Genomic DNA, 20252 nt, shown 5'->3' on the forward strand with positions numbered 1-20252 from the left:
TAGCTGATTCCCTGGATACCATTCTTTCCTTTTTCACCCCGAGCTTTTCGGAAGTTTCCAAGCCTTGGGGGAATCCCAAGCGACTGGGTGAAGTCTCTATGATGAGACAGAGCTCACTGCTTATTGCTATATTGTACTTTCCAAGCACTTAGTACAGTGGTCTGCACATAGTAAGCGCTCAGTAAATGCGATTGAATTGAATTGAGGAGCGCGAAGCTTTATAGGAGACAAGTACTTGAAGGAAACAGCCTTCACAGAACAGGGAGCAAGGTGTTTGGGCCAGGTTTAGATACAGAGTAAGGATTCCTCTGTTTGGCCCAAACATCTTTCTCTCCCCGCAGCCCACAACCTCCCCAACCCATCCCACCCATCACCATTCTTATTTTTTGGTCCGCATAGGCCTAGAAAGGATATTGAAGGCAAGGTCAGAAGTCAAACCGATTAGTCATGGCCCTCTGACAGCCCATCAGAAGGTGTTTGTGTTAAAGAAGGCCCTCAATGGAGCAGAACATTGCAGTTTGAAACGGATGTCTAAATCAAATATTTTAGAGGGCAGAACCACGTCCTGCATTAAGAAAATCATGCATCTCCACACGTCATTCCTTCCCCAAGCATGTTTTTTGCTGAAAAATTATGGAGCGGTATTATTTTATTATTAGACTATAAGGGTCTCTCTCATTCTTATCGTTCTGATTTTGGAAAATAGCACTTGATGCATACAGTGAGGCTTTTTTCCTAATGATTTAGAATGAAAATAGATTTTCAGCTTCTACTCTGCCTTTTCACTTTTCACAGAAGATGCATACAGTGAGGCTTTTTTCCTGATGATTTAGAATGGAAACAGATTTTCAGCTTCTACTCTGCCTTTTCACTTTTCACAGAAAAATTAATACATGTATTCAGAAGGAATGTAGATTGCCCATAAGCAATGTGTTTTCATAGAGAAAAATATGACCAAATAGCTGAGTCGGGCTAGAGGAGAGCAGGGGAACTGTACTTTTGCTCCCTCCTGGAATTAAAACTCAGCAGCTTCTGGTTTCTGACTGTTTGTGAGCGCAAACTGAAACTGTGATCTTATCATAGTCCCAGAATAACAGGCAAATAGTTATAGTTCCTAGGAAAGAACACACCTCTAGTCACCACTTCGAGAGGCAAAAAGGAGTCCCTTCAAAGAGCTTCTTCTAAGTCAACTGTTCCGTAAATTGCCAAAATGAAAGTACCCATCTGGGAAATTAAAATTACTGGTGTTGGCACCTTTCTCCTGCAGCTGCTCCCCCAAAACCATAAATCTCCGCTGCCAGCCCCATAGGGAGTGTTTTCATCCTACCTCTCATATCCAATTCACTACCTTCGATCTACTGTTCTACCTCAACCTAAGCCTCCTCAAACTGTAAAATCCTAACCTGGAGTGGAACTGACTCTGGCCCAGGGCAACATGTTTCACCCCCAAGATCACGTTAGTGAAATTATCTAATCCAAAAGGGAAAATATGATCAATCAATCAATGGTATTTATTAAACACTTACCATGTGCAGAGTTCCCTGCAACACGGTAAGTGCTCAATAAATACGATTGATTGATTAAGCACTTGGGAAGGTACAGTACAGCAGAGTTGGTAAATGTGATCATTGCCCACAGAGAGCATAATTCAGGGAAGAGAGGCATTAAAATAAATTACAGATAGGGAAAATTGTAGAGTGTTAGGATATTGTGAGAACCTGCGTGGCTCGGTGGAAAAGAGCCCGGGCTTTGGAGTCAGAGCTCATGGGTTCAAATCCCGGCCCTGCCAATTGTCAGCTGTGTGACTTCGGGCAAATCACTTCACTTCTCTGGGCCTCAGTTACCTCATCTGTAAAATGGGGATTAAGACTGTGAGCCCCCCATGGGACAACCTGATCACCTTGTAACCTCCCCAGCACTTAGAACAGTGCTTGGCACATAGTAAGCGCTTAATAAATGCCGTTATTATTATTATTACATTTCCATTAGGCAGGAGCAAGGAGGGTTCCAGGCATACCAAACAATCAACCATGTGTTTCCTGCGTCCCTGCCTAATATGGGATGAACTTCCAAGTTCCTTCAGCTGTTAGTTCCTCACTCCTTCCTCTCCCTGTCCCCATCCCCCCACCCTCCCTCCTTCCCCACCCCACAGCACCTGTATATATGTTTGTACAGATTTATTACTCTATTTTACTTGTACATATTTATCATTGTATTTAATTTTGTTAATATATTTCGTTTTGTTGTCTGTCTCCCCCTTCCAGACTGTGAGCCCGTTGTTGGGTGGGGACCGTCTCTATATGTTGCCAACTTGTACTTCCCAAGCGCTTAGTACAGTGCTCTGCACACAGTAAGCGCTCAATAAATACGATTGAATGAATGAATGTAACACCCTGTCCCTCCTGCTAGCTGCCTGTCAGCTTTTATCGACCAGGCGTTGCTGTAGCCAAGGGTCATTCCACTTATGACAGGAGACGTTAGCTTCTCACCTAGCTGTCACTCCTTCCCCCTACCCAGTACAGCACAGGATTGGAGCACAAGAGAAAGCGGAGGGTGGCTGCAGTTAATGAATAGGAAGCAGGAAAGGGGAGAGCAGCTGAGTGCGTTTCCATCCCTTTAGCCCAATTAATGTCAGAGTATTTACTGAGCATTCACTGTGTGCAGAGCACTGAACTAAGTCCTTGGGGGAGTATAGTGCAACAGAGGTGGTAGAAGCTTCTCTTTCATACAGAGGGCTTAGAGTCTAGATGGTGAAAAGGTAGAGCAATGCTTTGCAGATAGTAAGTGCTTAACAAATACCATTATTTGTGGAGAAGCAGCATGGCTCAGTGGAAAGAGCCCGGGCTTTGGAGTCAGAGGTCATGGGTTCAAATCCCAGCTCCACCAATTGACAGCTGTGTGACTTTGGGCAAGTCACTTAACGTCTCTATGCCTTAGTTACCTCATCTGTAAAATGGGGATTAAGACTGTGTGCCCCCTGTGGGACAACCTGATCACCTTGTAACCTCCCCAGTGCTTAGAACAGTGCTTTGCACGTGGTAACTGCTTAATAAATGCCATTATTATTATTATTATTATTATTATTACTGAATATTTAAAGGGAATTAATCAGTTATGTTTATTGAGCACTTACTGTGTACTAAGCACTTGGGAGAGTACAGTATAACAGAGTTCATAGAGAAGCAGTGTGGTTCAGTGGAAAGAGCATAGAGTTTGGAGTCAGAGGTCATGCATTCAAATCCCAGCTCTGCCAATTGTCAGCTGTGTAACTCTGGGCAAGTCACTTCACTTCTCTGTGCCTCAGTTACCTCATCTGTAAAATGGGGATAAAGACTGTGAGACCCCCGTGGGAAAACCTGATCACCTTGTAACCTCCCCAGCGCTTAGAACAGTGCATTGCACATTGTAAGCGCTTAATAAATGCCATCATCATTATTATTATTATTATTATTATTATTATTATTATGTTCCCTACAATCCCCGAGCTTACAGTCTAAACAGGGAGATGGAGATTATTATCAATAAATAAATATGGAGTAAACTGTGAGCTTGTTGTGGGCAGGAAACATGTCTACCATCTCTGTTACTACATTACTATATTGTACTCTCCCAAGCCCTCTGCACATAGTAAGTGCTCAATAAGTACAGTTGATTGATTCATTCATTCATTCAATCGTATATATTGAGCGCTTACTGTGTGCAGAGCACTGTACTAAGCACTTGGGAAGTACAAATTGGCAAGATATAGAGACGGTCCCTACCCAACAGCGGGCTCACAGTCTAGAAGGGGGAGACAGACAACAAAACAAAACATATTAACAAAATAAAATAAATAGAATAAATATGTACAAGTAAAATAGAGTAATAAATATGTACAAACATATATACATATATACAGGTGGGGAGGGGAAGGAGATAAGGCGGGGGGGGATGAGGAGGGGGAGAGGAAGGAGGGGGCTCAGTCTGGGAAGGCCTCCTGGAGGAGGTGAGCTCTCAGAAGGGCTTTGAAGGGAGGAAGAGAGCTAGCTTGGCGGTTGTGTGGAGGGAGGGCATTCCAGGCCAGGGGGAGGACGTGGGCCGGGGGTCAATGGCGGGACAGGCGAGAACGAGGCACAGTGAGGAGGTTAGCGGTAGAGGAGCGGGGGGTGCGGGCTGGGCTGTAGAAGGAGAGAAGGGAGTTGAGGTAGGAGGGGCCGAGGTGATGGACAGCCTTCAAGCCAAGAGTGAGGAGTTTTTGCCTGATGCATAAGTTGATTGGTAGCCACTGGAGATTTTTGAAGAGGGGAGTAACATGCCCATAGCGTTTCTGCACAAAGGTGATCCGGGCAGCAGCGCGAAGTATAGGTTGAAGTGGGGAGAGACAGGAGGATGGGAGATCAGAGAGGAGATTGATGCAGTAATCCAGTCGGGATAGGATGAGAGATTGAACGAGCAGGGTAGCGGTTTGGATGGAGAGGAAAGGGCGGATCTTGGCGATGTTGCGGAGGTGAGACCGACAGGTTTTGGTGACGGATTGGATGTGAGGGGTGAATGAGAGAGCGGAGTCAAGGATGACACCAAGGTTGTGGGCTTGTGAGACGGGAAGGATGGTAGTGCCGTCAACAGTGATGGGAAAGTCAGGGAGAGGGCAGGGTTTGGGAAGGAAGATAAGGAGTTCAGTCTTGGACCTGCTGAGTTTTAGATGGCGGGCAGACATCCAGATGGAGATGTCCTGAAGGCAGGAGGAGATACGAGCCTGGAGGGAGGGAGAGAGAGCAGGGGCAGAGATGTAGATTTGGGTATCATCAGCGTAGAGATGGAGAGGGCAGGGTTTGGGCAGAGGGCAGCGTAGAGCGGAGAGGGCAGGGTTTGGGAAGGAAGATAAGGAGTTCAGTCTTGGACCTGCTGAGTTTTAGATGGCGGGCAGACATCCAGATGGAGATGTCCTGAAGGCAGGAGGAGATACGAGCCTGGAGGGAGGGAGAGAGAGCAGGGGCAGAGATGTAGATTTGGGTATCATCAGCGTAGAGATGATAGTTGAAGCCGTGGGAGTGAAAGAGTTCACCAAGGGAGTGAGTGTAGATAGAGAACAGAAGGGGACCAAGAACTGACCCTTGAGGAACCCCTACATTAAGGGGATGGGAGGGGGAGGAGGAGCCTGCAAAAGAGACTGGGAATGAATGGCCGAAGAGATGAGGAGAACCAGGAGAGGACAGAGTCTGTGAAGCCAAGGTTGGATAGCGTGTTGAGGAGAAGGGGGTGGTCCACAGTGTCGAAGGCAGCTGAGAGGTCGAAGAGGATTAGGAATGAGTAAGAGCCGTTGGATTTGGCAAGCAGGAGGTCATTGGTGACCTTTGAGAGGGCAGTTTCCATGGAATGCAGGGGACAGAAGCCAGATTGGAGGGGATCGAGGAGAGAGTTGGCATTGAGGAATTCGAGGCAGCGCGTGTAGACGACTCATTCAAGGAGTTTGGAAAGGAATGGTAGGAGGTAGATAGGGCAATAAGTAGAAGGTTGATTGACTGGACACTTGCATTGGTGTTGTGGGGCTGAAGACAGTGATTGTGTACTCCCTGTTCAAGGAGTTTGGAAAAGAATGAGAGAAGATGGATAAAAGGTGCAAATCCGAGTTCAAGAGTGATGCAGAGGGGAGTGGAAGAAGAAATGAAGATTAGGCAAGACTAATAAGGCTTCAAAGGTGGAGAGAGTGATCGTTTGCCCGATACGAAGAGGAAGGGTGTTCCAGGCCAGAGGCTGGATGTGGGCCAGGGGTCGGTAGCAAGGTAGACGAAATCGAGGGTCAGTAAGTAGGATGACAGTAGAGGAGCAAAGTGTATCAGCTGAGTTGTAGGAAATTGGGGAGGTATGGAAGGAGAGGGCAAGGTGATTGTTTTAAAATCTATGGTAAGGAATTTCTGTTTTATGTGGAGGTGAATGGGCAATCACTGGAGGTTCTTGAGGAGTGGGGAAACATGGACTGAACAGTTTTGTAGAAAAATGATCCAGGCAGCAGAGTGAAGTATGGACTGAAGTGGGGAGAGAAAGGAGGCAGGGAGGGCAGCAGGGAAGCTGATGCAGTCGGGGTAGGCTAAATGCTTGGATTAAGGTGGTAGCAGTTTGGATGGAGTGGAAAGGGTGGATTTTAGAGATCTTGCAAAGGTTGAACAACCATCAGGATTTGGTGACAGATGTACACTTTCCCTTGTCTTTCACTTGTTAAGAATAATAATCATAATAATTACAATGACAGTAGTAAATACTATGTGCCAAAGTGCTATGCTAAACACTGGGGTACACCCAAGAAAATCAGATGAGAAGGAGTCTCTTCCAAACAGGGCTTACAGTTAGAAGGGAGGAATATCAGATACTTTATTCCCATTTTACAGGTGAGGAAACTGAGGCCCAAAAAAGTTAAGTGGCTTTCCCAAGGTCACATGGCAGTCAAGTTTCAGAGCCAGGATGAAAACTCATGCCTAGTCTTGCTTTACTAGCCATATTTGATTTAGCTCCTGTCTATGACAATTTCATTCATTTATGTGTTCTGAATATGTCTTGGAATTTATTTACGTAGAAAAATAGCAATTTCAGTAATTCCAGTGTTTTATTTCATTTATCAAATGGCAGAATAGCTCCCCTGTTGACCAGAATCTGCAGGTCGGTTGTCATGGATCTTTTCCAATACATTCGACATTCACTTTTATCCCAAAACACTCTTGGGCCTTAGTTATAGTATGATGTTAATTGACTTACTAAGTAGTAATTGAAGGTTAACTGAGGCCATGCAGTGTTAATAGCACTATACCATTTATAATTTTGTTATTATTATTGTATTTAGAATATTAAATTAATTCACCTATTTGCTTCTATTTTCTCACTTCCAGGACCTACTCAGATGCAGAGTTTTGACATCAGGGATTTTTGAAACACGATTTCAAGTAGATAAAGTAAATTTTCAGTGAGTATGCTGTTAACAATTATATGCTATTGCTATCTTAATGTTGTTAAAAACCTGCCATTTACTATCTTAGCTCTCCCTGTAACTTCCTTCCCCCATTACCCTGGTCAGAGTGTAAATGACTTTACTCACTGGGATAGATAAATTAAGTAGTGATATATCCAAATGGATCATTAATGGGAAAAGTTAGAACTCTGAGAAAGTGCTTCCATAATCATGAGAATGGATGATGTTCAAATGGGTAATGGATTTACCCATTCAAGGTAGGGCAAATGTTTACCTACCTTTGGCAAGTGCCCTTAGTTCTTGCTGCTGGAGAGAGAACAGTGGGCTGAATAAGTATTGGCATGCCACAGGATTGCATTTCTCATGTTCATTTTTCGGAAAGGCCAATTTGATTGTAAGATCCTTGAAGTTAGGAAACTTTTGTCTTCCTTTTCATGAACTCTCCCTTATACTTAGTATAGTGCTTTGCATATAGTAGTTGTTCAATAAGTATGATGATGGATGGATGGATGGGCGATTGGATCAATGGATGGACGGACATGGCGCTGCCCCTCAAGGCCACTCTGTAGCTAGGAAATATTCCACAGTCTCTTGGAATCATGAATTTCAGGGAGTTTCATATTCTGCCCCTATCTTACCTCATAGAGATAGAGGACAAGTGCGAGAGAGAAGCAGCGTAGCTCAGTAGAAAGAGCCCGGGCTTTGGAGTCAGAGGTCATGGGTTTGAATCCTGGCTCAGTCACATGTCTGCTGTGTGACCTTGGGCAAGTCACTTAACTTCTCTGAGCCTCAGTTACTTAATCTGTAAAATGGGGATGAAGACTGTGAGCCACGCGTGGGACCACTTGATCACCTTGTATCCCCCCCCCCAGCGCTTAGAACAGTGCTTTGCACATAGTAAGCGCTTAACAAATGCCATAGTTATTATTATTATTATTATTATTATTATTAAGTGGCTAGACTGAGTTGCTAGCAGGAGCCTCCCAGATTCTCTTAAATGCTCCAATCTGATGATGGTGTCTGATTTTGTGTTTTGCTAGTTTATTTTAATCAATCAATGCTATTTATTGAGTGCTTACTGTGTGCAGAGCCCCGTACTAAGCGCTTGGGAGAGTACAATATAACAGAGTTGGTAGACACATTCCCTGCACACGGGGAGTTTATAGTATAGAGGAGAAGACAGACATCAAAATAAATTACCATTGTGTACAAAAGTGCTGTGGGGCTGAGAGTGGAGTGAATATTAAGTGCTTAAAGGGTACAGATGCAAGTAAATTAGTGGCACAGAAAGGAGAGGGAGTAGGGGAAATGAGGACTAAGTTGGGTAAGATCTCTTGGAGGAGATGTATATTAATAAAGCTTTGAAGGTAGGGAGAGTGGTGGTCTGTCATATATGAAGGGAAAGGGAGTTTCGGCTAGAGGGAGGATGTGTCCTCTAGCTTCTCCATCAGAGAAGCAGCGTGGCTCAGTGGAAAGAGCACAGACTTTGGAGTCAAAGGTCATGGGTTCAAATCCCGGCTCCGCCAACTGTCAGCCGTGTGACTTGGGGCAAGTCACTTCACTTCTCTGGGCCTCAGTTACCTCATCTGTAAAATGGGGATCAAAACTGTGAGCCCCTTGTGGGACACCCTGATCACCTTGTAACCTCCCCAGCGCTTTGAACAGTGCTTTGCACATAGTAAGTGCTTAACAAATACTATAATTATTATTATTATTATCATTATTACTATTATTTGGACAAGGGGTCAGTGGTGAGGTAGATGAGATCAAGGTACAGTGAGTAGCTTGGTATTGGAGAAACCAAGTTGTGGGCTGGGTTGTACTAGGAAATCAGTGAGGTAAGATCAGAGAGGGCAAGTTGATTGAGTGCCCAGAAGGAGAAACAGGGAAAATTGAAAATACCCTAAATGCTATAGGAAGTGAAATTGATTTATAAATATATAGGTCCCTGATTCAGTATACAATATGACAGGCTTGGAAGGCTGAAGGTAATATATGTTGATATGTAATCCCCTCTCTAGGATTATTGAAACATAGGATTGTTTTAGAGTACGGGTCCAAGGTTTGAATCATAAGTCTTTCCTTAATATCAGTGAGATGGTGTCTGCTGAAAGTGTAGGAAGACAGGGACTGGACCATATAATAGGTGGACATCCCTTGGCATTTTAGTGTGAAAATGATTAGTGTGATCATTTTCACACTAAAACAAGGTGAGGGGAACAGATGAGATGGAGATATAGTGACCCCTGAATCTCAACTATTACATTAGCCTCCTCCTGACCTCCCCGCCTCCAGACTGTCCCCTCTGCAGTCCGTACTTCACTCTACTGCCTGTATCGTTTTTCAAAAAAAATCGTCTATGCACATCTCCCCACTTCTCAAAACCCTCCATGGTTACCCATCCATCTCCACTTGAAGCAGAAATGCCTTTCCATCAGTTTTAAAGCACTCAATCAGCTCTCTCTTACCTACCTATTCTGGCTCCTCTCCCACTATAACCCAGCCCTCACATTTTGCTCTACTAACGCTAACCTACTTACTGTGTCCCGATTTCATCACTCTCGCTGTTGACCTCTTGTTCACGCCCTCCCTTATGCCTGGAACTCCCTCCTCCTTCATATCTGACAGATCACCAGTCTCCCCATCTTCAGAACCTCCTTGTGGGCAAGAAATGTGTCTACACTTTGTTACATTGTACTTTCCCAAATGCTTCCTATGCAGTAAGTATTCAATGAATGTCATTGATTGATTGAAGGCCTATCACTTCAGGCAAGAAGCTTTGCCTGAGTAACAGCTCATCTCCTTACCGTAAGCCCCTTGATACTCACAACCCACCCCAACCTCTAGAGTACTAACTAACATATCTTCATACTCTATTTGCACATACGTTCTTGGACATGAAACTCCCTGAAATTCATGATTCCAAGAATCATTCTTGCACATGTGCTTGCACACAGAGAAGCAGTGTGGCTCAGTGGAAAGAGCCCGGGCTTTGGAGTCAGAGGTCATGGGTTCAAATCCTGCCTCCGCCAATTGCCAGCTGTGTGACTTTGGGCAAGTCACTTCTCTGTGCCTCAGTTACCTCATCTGTAAAATGGGGATTAAGACTGTGAGCCCCCCGTGGGACAACTTGATCACCTTGTAACCTCCCCAGCGCTTAGAACAGTGCTTTGCACATAGTAAGCACTTAATAAATGTCGTCATCATCATCATCATCATCTATTTCTTCTCCTACTAGTAATTTATTTTAATGTCTGTCAGCCCCACTCGATTGTATGCCCCTCGAAGGCAGAGATCATGTTGTACTCTCCCAAAGACTTAGTACATTATTATAGGTGCAGCAAACACTCAATAAATAGTACTGATTGATTGACTGAGGTGAGGCATATGATTCATAAATGGTTCATTTTAGAGGTCTGCACCTCTAAAGCTCTAGAACTGAAGCTGGGTTAAGGAAAGAAGATCCAGGGTTGAGATTAAGTCCCAGGGCTGGATGTGAGAGGATAGATGGGGAGGACAGGAGTGGGGCTAGGATTTCAGAGGCTTTGGCAGAGGATAAGACCGAGGGCTGAACAGTGACCTCGGGGTGGGCTGGGATGGCTGAGAATGGGTCTGAAAATAAGGTGCAAGTTCTTTGAGCATGGGATGGCAAGTAGCTTCAGAGAGGGGAGAAACCCTTGGACTGCTGATGAGAAGAGGACAGACAGGGTCATTCATTTAATGATAAATCACTGCGCACTAGTACTTACTAGAGCAGTTTTATGTGGGTAAAATGTATTTTTTGGTTAATTCAACTGAAGAGTACTTTAAAAGTCAGTGCACCATGTGCCAAATTTGCAAAATGATATGTAACTCCCTATTGCTCTTAACAGCATGTTTGATGTAGGTGGCCAGAGAGATGAAAGAAGAAAATGGATCCAGTGCTTTAATGGTAATTTTCTTTTTACATATTTCCTCTAGAGTAGTAAGTATTCTGATGACTTACACCCAGTTGTAGAGTTTGAGACATTTTTAGATTCTCTGTTGGGATAATAATAATAATAATAATGATGAGATTTGTTAAGCGCTCACTATGTGCCAAGCACTGTTCTAAGCGCTGGGGTAGATACAAGGTAATCAGGTTGTCCTCTGTGGGGCTCACAGTCTTTAATCCCCATTTTACAGATGAGGGAGCTGAGGCACAGAGAAGTTAAGTGACTTGCCCAAGGTCACACAGCAGACAAATAGTGAAGCTGGGATTAGAACCCACGTCCTCTGACTCCCAAGTCCATACTCTTTCCTCTAAACCACGCTGCTTCTCAATCAAACAAACAATTGTTAATCAAACAGTAGCTCTCTACATAATGTTATACACAGAATCACCTGGATTATTGAAACCTTTGGGATCAGGTTGAATTTGGAAAATCAATAATTGGGATAATCCAGGGCAACATATGAGGTGCGAAGTTAGAGCAGCAGCTGGAGTTGATGAAGTTTAGGAGTGGTGATGAGGGAATCGGTTGCTTGCAAAAAACAACACTTATTTCCCCAGCAACACTGAACCAGTGTTGTGGGAAATGGAGAATGGCTCCAGTTCGGCCGTAACTTGCTGACTGTAGAGACTAGACTGTAATCAACTGATCAATCAGTCATATTTATTGAGCACTTTATATGTGCAGAGCACTGTGCTAAGCTCTTGGGAGGATACTGTACAAGAGTTGGCTTGCACATTTCATGCCCGCAACGAGCTTCCAGTCTAGAGACTTGTGGGCAGGGAACATGTCAAACAACTTTGTTGTATTGTACTCCCTCAAGTGCTTAGTCAGAGCTCAGTAAATGCCTTCAATTGATTGATGAACCGATGCTGATTCAGATCCTGTTGCTATCGGCAACAGGAAGTGGTTTGGATTTCCAAAAATCTGGGAAATCCAGGGGAGGCAGTGTGGCCTAATGAAAAGAGCAAATTCTGAGAGTTAGCAGACCCAGGCTGTAAGTCCCAGCTCTGCCACTGATCTGGTGTGGGACATTGCACGCGTCACTTGACTTCTCTGGGACTTAGTTTCCTTAGCTATGAAGTGGGATAAAATAGGTGGTGAGCCCCATGTGGGACTGGGAAAATTGGTTACTTAGTATCTGGAATTTAAGTTGGACAAACTACTCTTTGTGTCCCAAAACCTATGAAACAACTTCGGCAACCACTGAATTGGAGACGAGTTTAGTATGCTGGTTATCCAGACTACTGAGAGTAAGGCCGATGTGGGTAAACCGAAAGTTTAGACAGCCAAGCCCTATTATGTTTGCTTATCTAAAGCAAACACCTGCTCACTTTGGTTTGGAAATCTGAACTGTCTGGGGATTATTCAGACCCACATCGGTTCAGATAACCAGGTGCTTTGGATAACCCAGATTTAGAAAATGGACTTCCACTGACGACCTTTCAGAGGAAGCTTTCCATCTTTCATATGGTATTGTAATATTACAGGAAATATGCCTCTTTTAATTAAGGAATTTCTCTTTTTCTCGTAATGTGTCTTTCCTCCACTAAGATGTCACTGCTATAATATATGTTGCGGCCTGCAGTAGCTACAACATGGTGATTCGGGAAGACAATAACACAAACCGGCTTCGGGAATCCCTGGACCTCTTCAAGAGTATCTGGAACAACAGGTATAAAGAATCACGTGTCGTGCATGTTCATTTAGTCATTATCGTGAAGGCTTAATCAAATCAGCATAGGGTTGTTTTTTCTCATTTTCAAGGATTATTGCTTCCTTTTTAGAATTTTGCAAGTCAACCTTCATTTTAGTAAGCACTTAAATAACATTTTTTATTATTATTGAGTGCTTAGAGTGTGCAGAACACTGTACTAAGCACTTGGGAGAGTACAGTATAATAATATAACAGGCACATTCCCTGCCTACAGTGAGCCTACAGTCTAGAGGGGATGTTACTTAATGTTTGTAGCTCCTTGGTGGTGTTTATCTCTACATATAGCTATTCCTATACATATAAGACGTATGTAGGTGTCTGGATATTTTCAGTGTATCCAGAAGTGTGTGTCCAGGTATGTAGAGTATATTCTTATCATTACATGTATCACAAATGCATGCCACATCTAGAAGGATTGAGCTTAGTAGAGATCTCAGTGATGTCCAAGTAATAATAACTTGGGCCCCTATTTTGAACATTTAAAATGATTTGCGGGTTTCTAAAGCTATTTTGGTCAGTCCTTGAAAGTGAGAAAGAACCAGAGTGGAAAATTTCCAGATATTGAATCCTAGAGAGCGATTTAGAATGGAACCACCATGAGCCCTCAGGGGTGGGTGAGACAGCTGAGCTCAAGTCAAGAAGCACTGCAAGCTTCCCAGAGAGAGGCATCCATAGAGACCAGGCGAGATTTCCTTTAGGCTGTAAGCTCCTTGTGGGCAGGGAGAACATGTACCAACTCTGTTGTATTGCCCAAACACTCAGTTCATTGCTCAGCAATCAGTCAATCAGTTGTATTTATGGAGCGCTTACTATGAGCGGAGCACTGTACTAAGAAATTGGGAGAGTACAATATAACAGAGTACCAAACACGGGAAGCCCTCAAATACCATGACTTAATTGATAGGTAGATAGATGGACTGCTCCATTCAGAAAACTGCAGATATAACTCCAGCCTTATTGGGGCCAATGTCGAGGGGCAGTAATTGGTTGTGAAGATACAGAGCAGGAAGAAAGCAAGATCAATAATGATAATAATAAAATCGTGGTATTTGTTAAGCGCTTACTCCGAGTCAAACACTGTACTCAGTGCTGAGGTAGATACAAGATAATTGGGTTAAGCACCGTTGCTGGGCTCACAGTCTAAGAAATGAGGAGAACAGGCATTGAATCACCATTTTACAAGTGAGGAAACTGTTGTGACTTGCCCAAAGTCATTCACAGACAAGAACCCAGGTCCTCCGACTCACAGGCCTATGCTCTTTCCACTAGGTCATGCTGCTTCTTGATGTTGTAAATTCTCTTTTCAAAAGCTGCATGGTATAGAGGGTAAGGCACAGGCCTGGAAGTCAGAAGATTCTAATCCTCGCCCTACCACTGGTCTGCTCTGTGACCCTGGGCATGTCACTTCACTTTTCTGTCCCTCAGCTACCTCATCTGTAAAATGGGGATTGAGACTGTGAACTCCATGTGGGACAGGGACTGGGTCCAGCTTGATTTTCTTGCTTCCACCCCAATGCTTAGCACAGTGCCTGGCACCCATAAGTACTTAACAAATGCTATCATCATTGTTATGTCTTGTTTACCCTTGGCTTGATTTCTTTTAGGCCTAATCTATTGCTTGTGGGCTTCTGCTGATTTTGAGTGAAGTTAGACACCAGGGTTTGGATCCCAGTTCCTTACACTCCCAAATGCTCCCACTGCTTCTCCACACCATTTTACTACAAAAAACAGATGGAGAACAGAGATGCCTTTCTAAAATTGCTCCTTTGATGTTACAAAGCCAACCCCTTTCTTGCCCATTAAGCACATTGAATCTGGGCACGGTTTAACTCAGTGCTCCCTTCTTAGAGCTGGGCGGAGGGACCAGAGCAAGTCCTGAATCAAGCCCTGTATGACAAAGCAAATGAGTCACAGGTCTGGTTAACCTTTTGCCAGCTCAAGGTTTGGGTTTTCCACCTCAGCCCCAATGGATTCACCCACATACACAACTGAAACGCGTCCCCTCCTTGAGTAGCTTTAGTCCCGATCAACGACCATGGGTGTGGATTCAAAAGAATCAATGGACATGTTGGCCAAATCGACTTTGGTTTTCCAGTTTTGATGAGTGCCTTGCAGCTTAGATGGAGAGTGGTAGTGCCTGGGAGGGATGGACAGCGGGCAGATTCCTTGGACAACAAATGTTTTTTAACACTTCTTAGTTCTGCAAATATCCTGGAAGATGGCATCAATCTGCTATTTGTTCTTCTCAGGTGGTTACGGACCATTTCTATCATCTTATTCTTGAACAAACAGGATATGCTGGCTGAAAAGGTCCTAGCCGGGAAATCTAAAATTGAAGATTATTTTCCCGAGTACGTGAACTACACCGTTCCTGAAGATGGTAAGATTTTGCAAACCAGTCTCTCCAGGTATACGAAGCCAGCACAGTTGTTGTTCTCTAAAAGGCATGGAACCATTAAGAAGCATAGTTCTAACAGCTCAAAATAAATCTCTCTTTTATCCTTCAAGTTAAAGGATTAGTAAGATAAGATTTTGTTCAAGTCCCTCCCACATTAGAAAAAACAAAACCTGAATTTGCCACAGAAAGTTTCCTTGAACAAATATTTGGTGTCAAGCCTATAAAATAGCTTGGAGAAATTTCCCAATACACTATTCAGGAGGAAAAATGGCAATTCAGATTGGTGAAGATAAAAAATAGTTTCAGCTGTTATTTCTGGCATTACTTGGTTTCGGCCAATATCTGCCCATCCAGAATCCCCGGTCATCGTTTTTATCAAGGCCAGCATTATTTCTGAGCCCAGAATTTGGCATTTGCCAAATCAGAAAGATATCCACTCAAAATGGGTTTTTTATTACATTTTTTTCTTTAGGTGAAAATAAGACATTTGTCCTTAAAGTCCAAGTTCTTATCCAGGTAGCGTTTCTGTGGAAAGGACTCTCTTGAAACATTAGTTGGGTAGTGTGGGGCTTGGGGCTAGTAATTGTTCATGAAGAGTGAAGGTAAACTTAAAAGCCCGTAATTCAGTAAAATACGTTCACTTCTCTTTTTTTTTCATTTGTTTAGTGGCTTTTCTTCATTTTTGTATGAGACATTAGTTGAGCGAAGGCACCACTGAGTCTCTAAAAGTGTCAGATCTTGTAGGTACAGGCAACAACTAGTTACCAAATAATAACGATTATGGTATTTGTGAAGTGTTTGCAATGTGACCAGCTCTGTTCTGTGCCCTGGTGTGGATACAAGATAATCAGATTGGACTCAGTCCCTGCCCAACAAGGGTCCCAGGGTCTAACTCGGAGTAGAAGGAGTTAATCCCCATTGTACAGATGAGGAAACTGGAGCACAGAGAAGTTAAGCGGCTTGCCCAAGGTCACCCAGCAGACAAGCAACAGATGAGGGATTAGAACCCTAGTCCTCGGGAAACCAGGTCCTTTGCCGTTTCCATTAGGCCACGTGGCTTTCCGAATGTTCCTCTCCTTCCCGAAAGTGAGCTTGAAACATTAATTGCTTCATTGTTTTAGCTCCCCTAAGGTTTCCAGTTGGGTGCTGTGAAACCACATGAGAAATCCATGAGAAAATACCAAGTAAATGATTGTTGAGCAAATAGAGCATTGGTTCCAGGAGTCAGTTTCTGTGAACACATCCCATAGAAATCTGGGCTGGGTTGGCACGGGTCTGAGCGGATGACATCAGGCAGGAAAAACAAGTTCTGCCCCTGGTTTTGGAACCCGGGCATTCCATCCATCATGCATCTGCCACCCGCAATGCTTCCAGGAGTGGCCAGCGATCCACTGCTGAGCAAGCTGGGTAATGCCTTGGCAGAGGGGAACAGTGGAAGCCCTTGCAGCCCCTCTTCCTTGTATCCCCCAGGGATAGTGCTCACAGTAAGCACTCAGTAAATACGACTGAATGAAATGACCAGCCCTGTGACTCCAACCAGGTGCCCCTGTGCGTTCGGCATCCTAAGAGCTGTGTGGCAATCAGCAGAGGTTTGAAGGCTGATTAGAACTGGGCCTTTCGCTGTGCGTGTTTGGATTTTTGCCCTGAGCTTCTGCCGGCTCGTGTGAAACTTGGAGTTTGAATGTGCCTAAACTCAACTGGCATCTCAGGAACCCACACCCAAAAGACCATTGTGGAGTCATTTGGGTTTAAAGCAGTGGCATGCTACTCACAGGATGATAACAAGAAGAAGAAGAAGAATTGTGGTTGTATATTGGTGGCGTGCTATGTATCAAGCACTGTACTAAACACCAGGGAAGATACACAATAATCAGGTCGGACACAGTCCCCGTTCCACATGAACCTCACATTATAGGGGAGGGGGGAAGCAGGTGAGAAGCAACATGGTCTAGTGGGAAGAGCACAGGCCTGGGAGTCAGAGAACCTGGGCTCTAATCCCAGCTCTGCCACTTGTCTGCTGTGTGAACTTTGGCAAGTCACTTAACTTCTCTGTGCCTGTAACCTCATCTGTAAAATGGAGATTAAGACCGTGGGCCCAAAGTGGGACAGGGACTGTACCCCCTGATTATTTTGTGCTTAGTGCGGTGCCTGGCACATAGTAAGCACTTATCAGTACCATTAAAAAAAATCAGGGAGCTGACACTTTCCTGCCCAACAAAATCGGAGCTCCAGAATTTCCCAGCATCCCATCCCCAAGACTGCAGCTCTTGAACTGCAAACCTTCCTCCAGCTCCTCCTCTACCAGACCAGCCTCACTGCAGCTACTTCTTGTAAGCTCGCTGTCAGCAGGGAATGTGTCTGTTATAGTGTTCTAGCGCACTCTCCCAAGCACTTAGAACAGGGTTCTGCACACAGTAAGCGCTCAGTAAATATGATTGACTGACTGACTTCACTCCACTCCGGCCAATTTGCTTGCTTCCCTCCATCCTTGCTCCAGCCATTTCCATCTCAAATTGTCGCTCCAGCCAGGCTTCTCACCTGAGCTAGCTACCCGCCTCCCTCCCACCAAGCCATGTTCCTTTCCTGCTCCTAAATTCTGCTTCCTATAGCCAGCAAGACTCCAGATACTCAGGAGACTCTCCTTCCCTTCACGAGGGACATTTGTTCTGGGACATGATTTTACCACAGTGCTCTGCACAACAGTAAGCACTCAGTGAATACCATCTATCGATCGATTGGATTTTGTAATGATGATTCTCTAGCCTTGTCGTCCTGTTAAATCACAAACTTTGGGGGTCGGAACCATGTCACCCTGCCCTGGCCCTCTAGAGGACTTGAGAGCAGTATTTGAGAGCATTTGAGTACTTGAGAGCAGTACAAGAGTAGCGGCATGGTTCAGTGGAAGGAGCATGAGCTTGGGAGTCAGAGGTCATGGGTTCAAATCCTGGCTCCTCCAATTGTCAGCTGTGCAACTTTGGGCAAGTCACTTCTCTGTGCCTCAGTTACCTCATCTGTAAAATGGGGATTAAGACTGTGATCCCCACATGGGACAACCTGATCACCTTGTATCCTCCCCAGTGCTTAGAACAGAGCTTTGCACATAGTAAGCACTTAACAAATGCCATCATTATTATTATTATTATTATTTGTTGGCAGTGGGCAGAATTCCAAGGGAGAAGTTTCTCTGAATCACTCTGTCACTCTGCAGGGAAGAACCACAAAAACAATCTCCCCGTCTTCCTTGAGAGCCATCAGGGTCCTTTCTGAGAGGGAAAACCGTTAATTTTCATAGTGTACATGTGGTAAATGCTATAAAACAATTCCATCATAGAATTCCGTGTTGACATTCTCACCCCTTTCCCACTAACTCGGTTCCAATCTTAGGGTGTCCAGCCCATGTGACTAATAATACATTCTGGGCAAGTGTGAGTATTCAACACTTTTCTTAGATTTGAAAATCAAGTCTCTAGACTGTAAGCTCATACTGGGCAAGGAAACTGTCTGCCAGCTCTATTGTACTCTCTCAAGCGCTTAGTACAGTGCTGTGTACATAATAAGCGCTCAATAAATACCACTGATGATGATGATTTTCCCCTTTCCAAGGGCAGTTTCCCGAACAGATGGGCCGTGAGCTGAGCTCGACCCTCCTCTGTTGGCTGAGCTCCCAGAGGGATGCCATTGTTGGTACTGGTATTTGTTGTTATGGTATTTGTTCTTATTCTGTGCCAAGTACTGTTCTGAGTGTTGGAATAGATACAGGATAATCAGGTTGGGGACACAGTCCCTGTCCCACATTGGGCTTACAGTCTAAGTAGGAAGAAGGATTCTAAAAGGAGTCCCTTCTAGACTGTGAGCCCGTTGTTGGGTAGGGACCGTCTTTATATGTTGCCAACTTGTACTTCCCAAGCGCTTAGTACAGTGCTCTGCACACAGTAAGCGGTCAATAAATACGATTGAATGAATGAATGATTTAATCCCCATTTTATAAATGAGGAAACCGAGACACATTGGCCATGGTCACACAATAGACAAGTGGCAGAGCCAGGATTAGAACCCAGGTCCTCTGACTGCCAGGCCCATGCTCTTTCCACTAGGCCATTCTGATTCTCTGCTTCACTACGACCATTAAAAGTGAAGCATATTGGTTGGGGGAGGACTGTTTTCGGAAGTCTTTGGTTCAGTGTCCTTGGAAACTGAAAGTGCCTGTCGAATGCCAGGCCTTCTTTTGTGACTTGTTTTCTTCCTTTTTTCTTCAGTGCTGCGGCCTAATGTATCATTTTCCTTTCCCTTCCGCAGCTACCCCCGATGCAGGAGAAGACCCCAAAGTGACAAGGGCCAAGTTCTTCATCCGGGATGAGTTTTTAGTAAGTAATTTTTACAACTATGATATGGTGTTCTTTGCCAGGCTGAGTTGCACAAAATGGTCCCCGTTGACTTTTCCAAAAGAAGAGATGCTCGCAAGCGAGGGCTCTCTTTCTCTCTCGCTCTCTCTCCCTCCCTCTCCTCTCCCCTTCTCTCTCCCTCTCTCATCTTTCTTCCTCTGCCCCCTTCTCTCTCCTCCTCTTTGCTCCTTTCTTCCCATCTCTCTCTATTACGTGTGCGTTCAGCTGTTCGGTTGAGCATTTGCAAGCACTGACCCACAGCAGGGCACCGTAGGAGGTGACCAGCTCAGCTTCATCCCACTCCTGATTTTCCGGAATAAACTCCCACTGGGAGCATGGAAACCAAGACACCTTCTCTGACTAGGCCCTTATTTCCTCTTCTCCCATTCCTTTCTGCATTGCCCTTGTACTTGGATTTGTGCTCTTTATTCATCCCTCCCACAGCCCCACAGCACTTAGGTACATATCTGCAATTTATTTATTTACGTTAACGCCTGTCTCCCCTTTTAGACTGTGAGCTCATCATGGGCAGGGAATGCGTCTACCAAGCCTGTACTCTCCCAAGCGCTTAGTTCAGTACTCTGCATACAATGAGCCCTCAATATATACAACTGATTGACTGATTGATTGATTGATTGAAACAACTTGGGTATATGACCCCGTGGGTTGTGTCCCGTTGCTAAAGTGGTAGGGACAAGAACCTTTCAGCGTGAGAACAGGCTGCGACTTTCTGCTTAGACCCTGCCTGAGACAGCCTCCCTTCTCTCGCCATCTCCTCTGCCCTAGCCCCATGTCGGACCCAAAGGGCATCTTTGAAAGTAGTTCAAGTTACACTGACACAAAC

The 20252-nt window shown here is 44.6% G+C and overlaps 1 protein-coding gene across 1 annotated transcript in view; it reads left to right on the forward strand.

Annotated features, from left to right (window-relative positions):
* GNAL (G protein subunit alpha L) overlaps positions 1-20252 on the forward strand; it is a 288635-nt gene that overhangs the window by 260438 nt on the left and 7945 nt on the right. The window contains exons 7-11 of the mRNA XM_038746724.1: positions 6861-6934; positions 10813-10871; positions 12466-12586; positions 14878-15008; positions 19323-19390. Of these exons, the coding sequence (XP_038602652.1) occupies positions 6861-6934; positions 10813-10871; positions 12466-12586; positions 14878-15008; positions 19323-19390 (453 nt within the window). The remainder of the gene's footprint in view (positions 1-6860; positions 6935-10812; positions 10872-12465; positions 12587-14877; positions 15009-19322; positions 19391-20252) is intronic.

The sequence above is a fragment of the Tachyglossus aculeatus genome, chromosome 5, assembly GCF_015852505.1.
Source record: "Tachyglossus aculeatus isolate mTacAcu1 chromosome 5, mTacAcu1.pri, whole genome shotgun sequence".
Classification (NCBI taxonomy): Eukaryota; Metazoa; Chordata; class Mammalia; order Monotremata; family Tachyglossidae; genus Tachyglossus; species Tachyglossus aculeatus.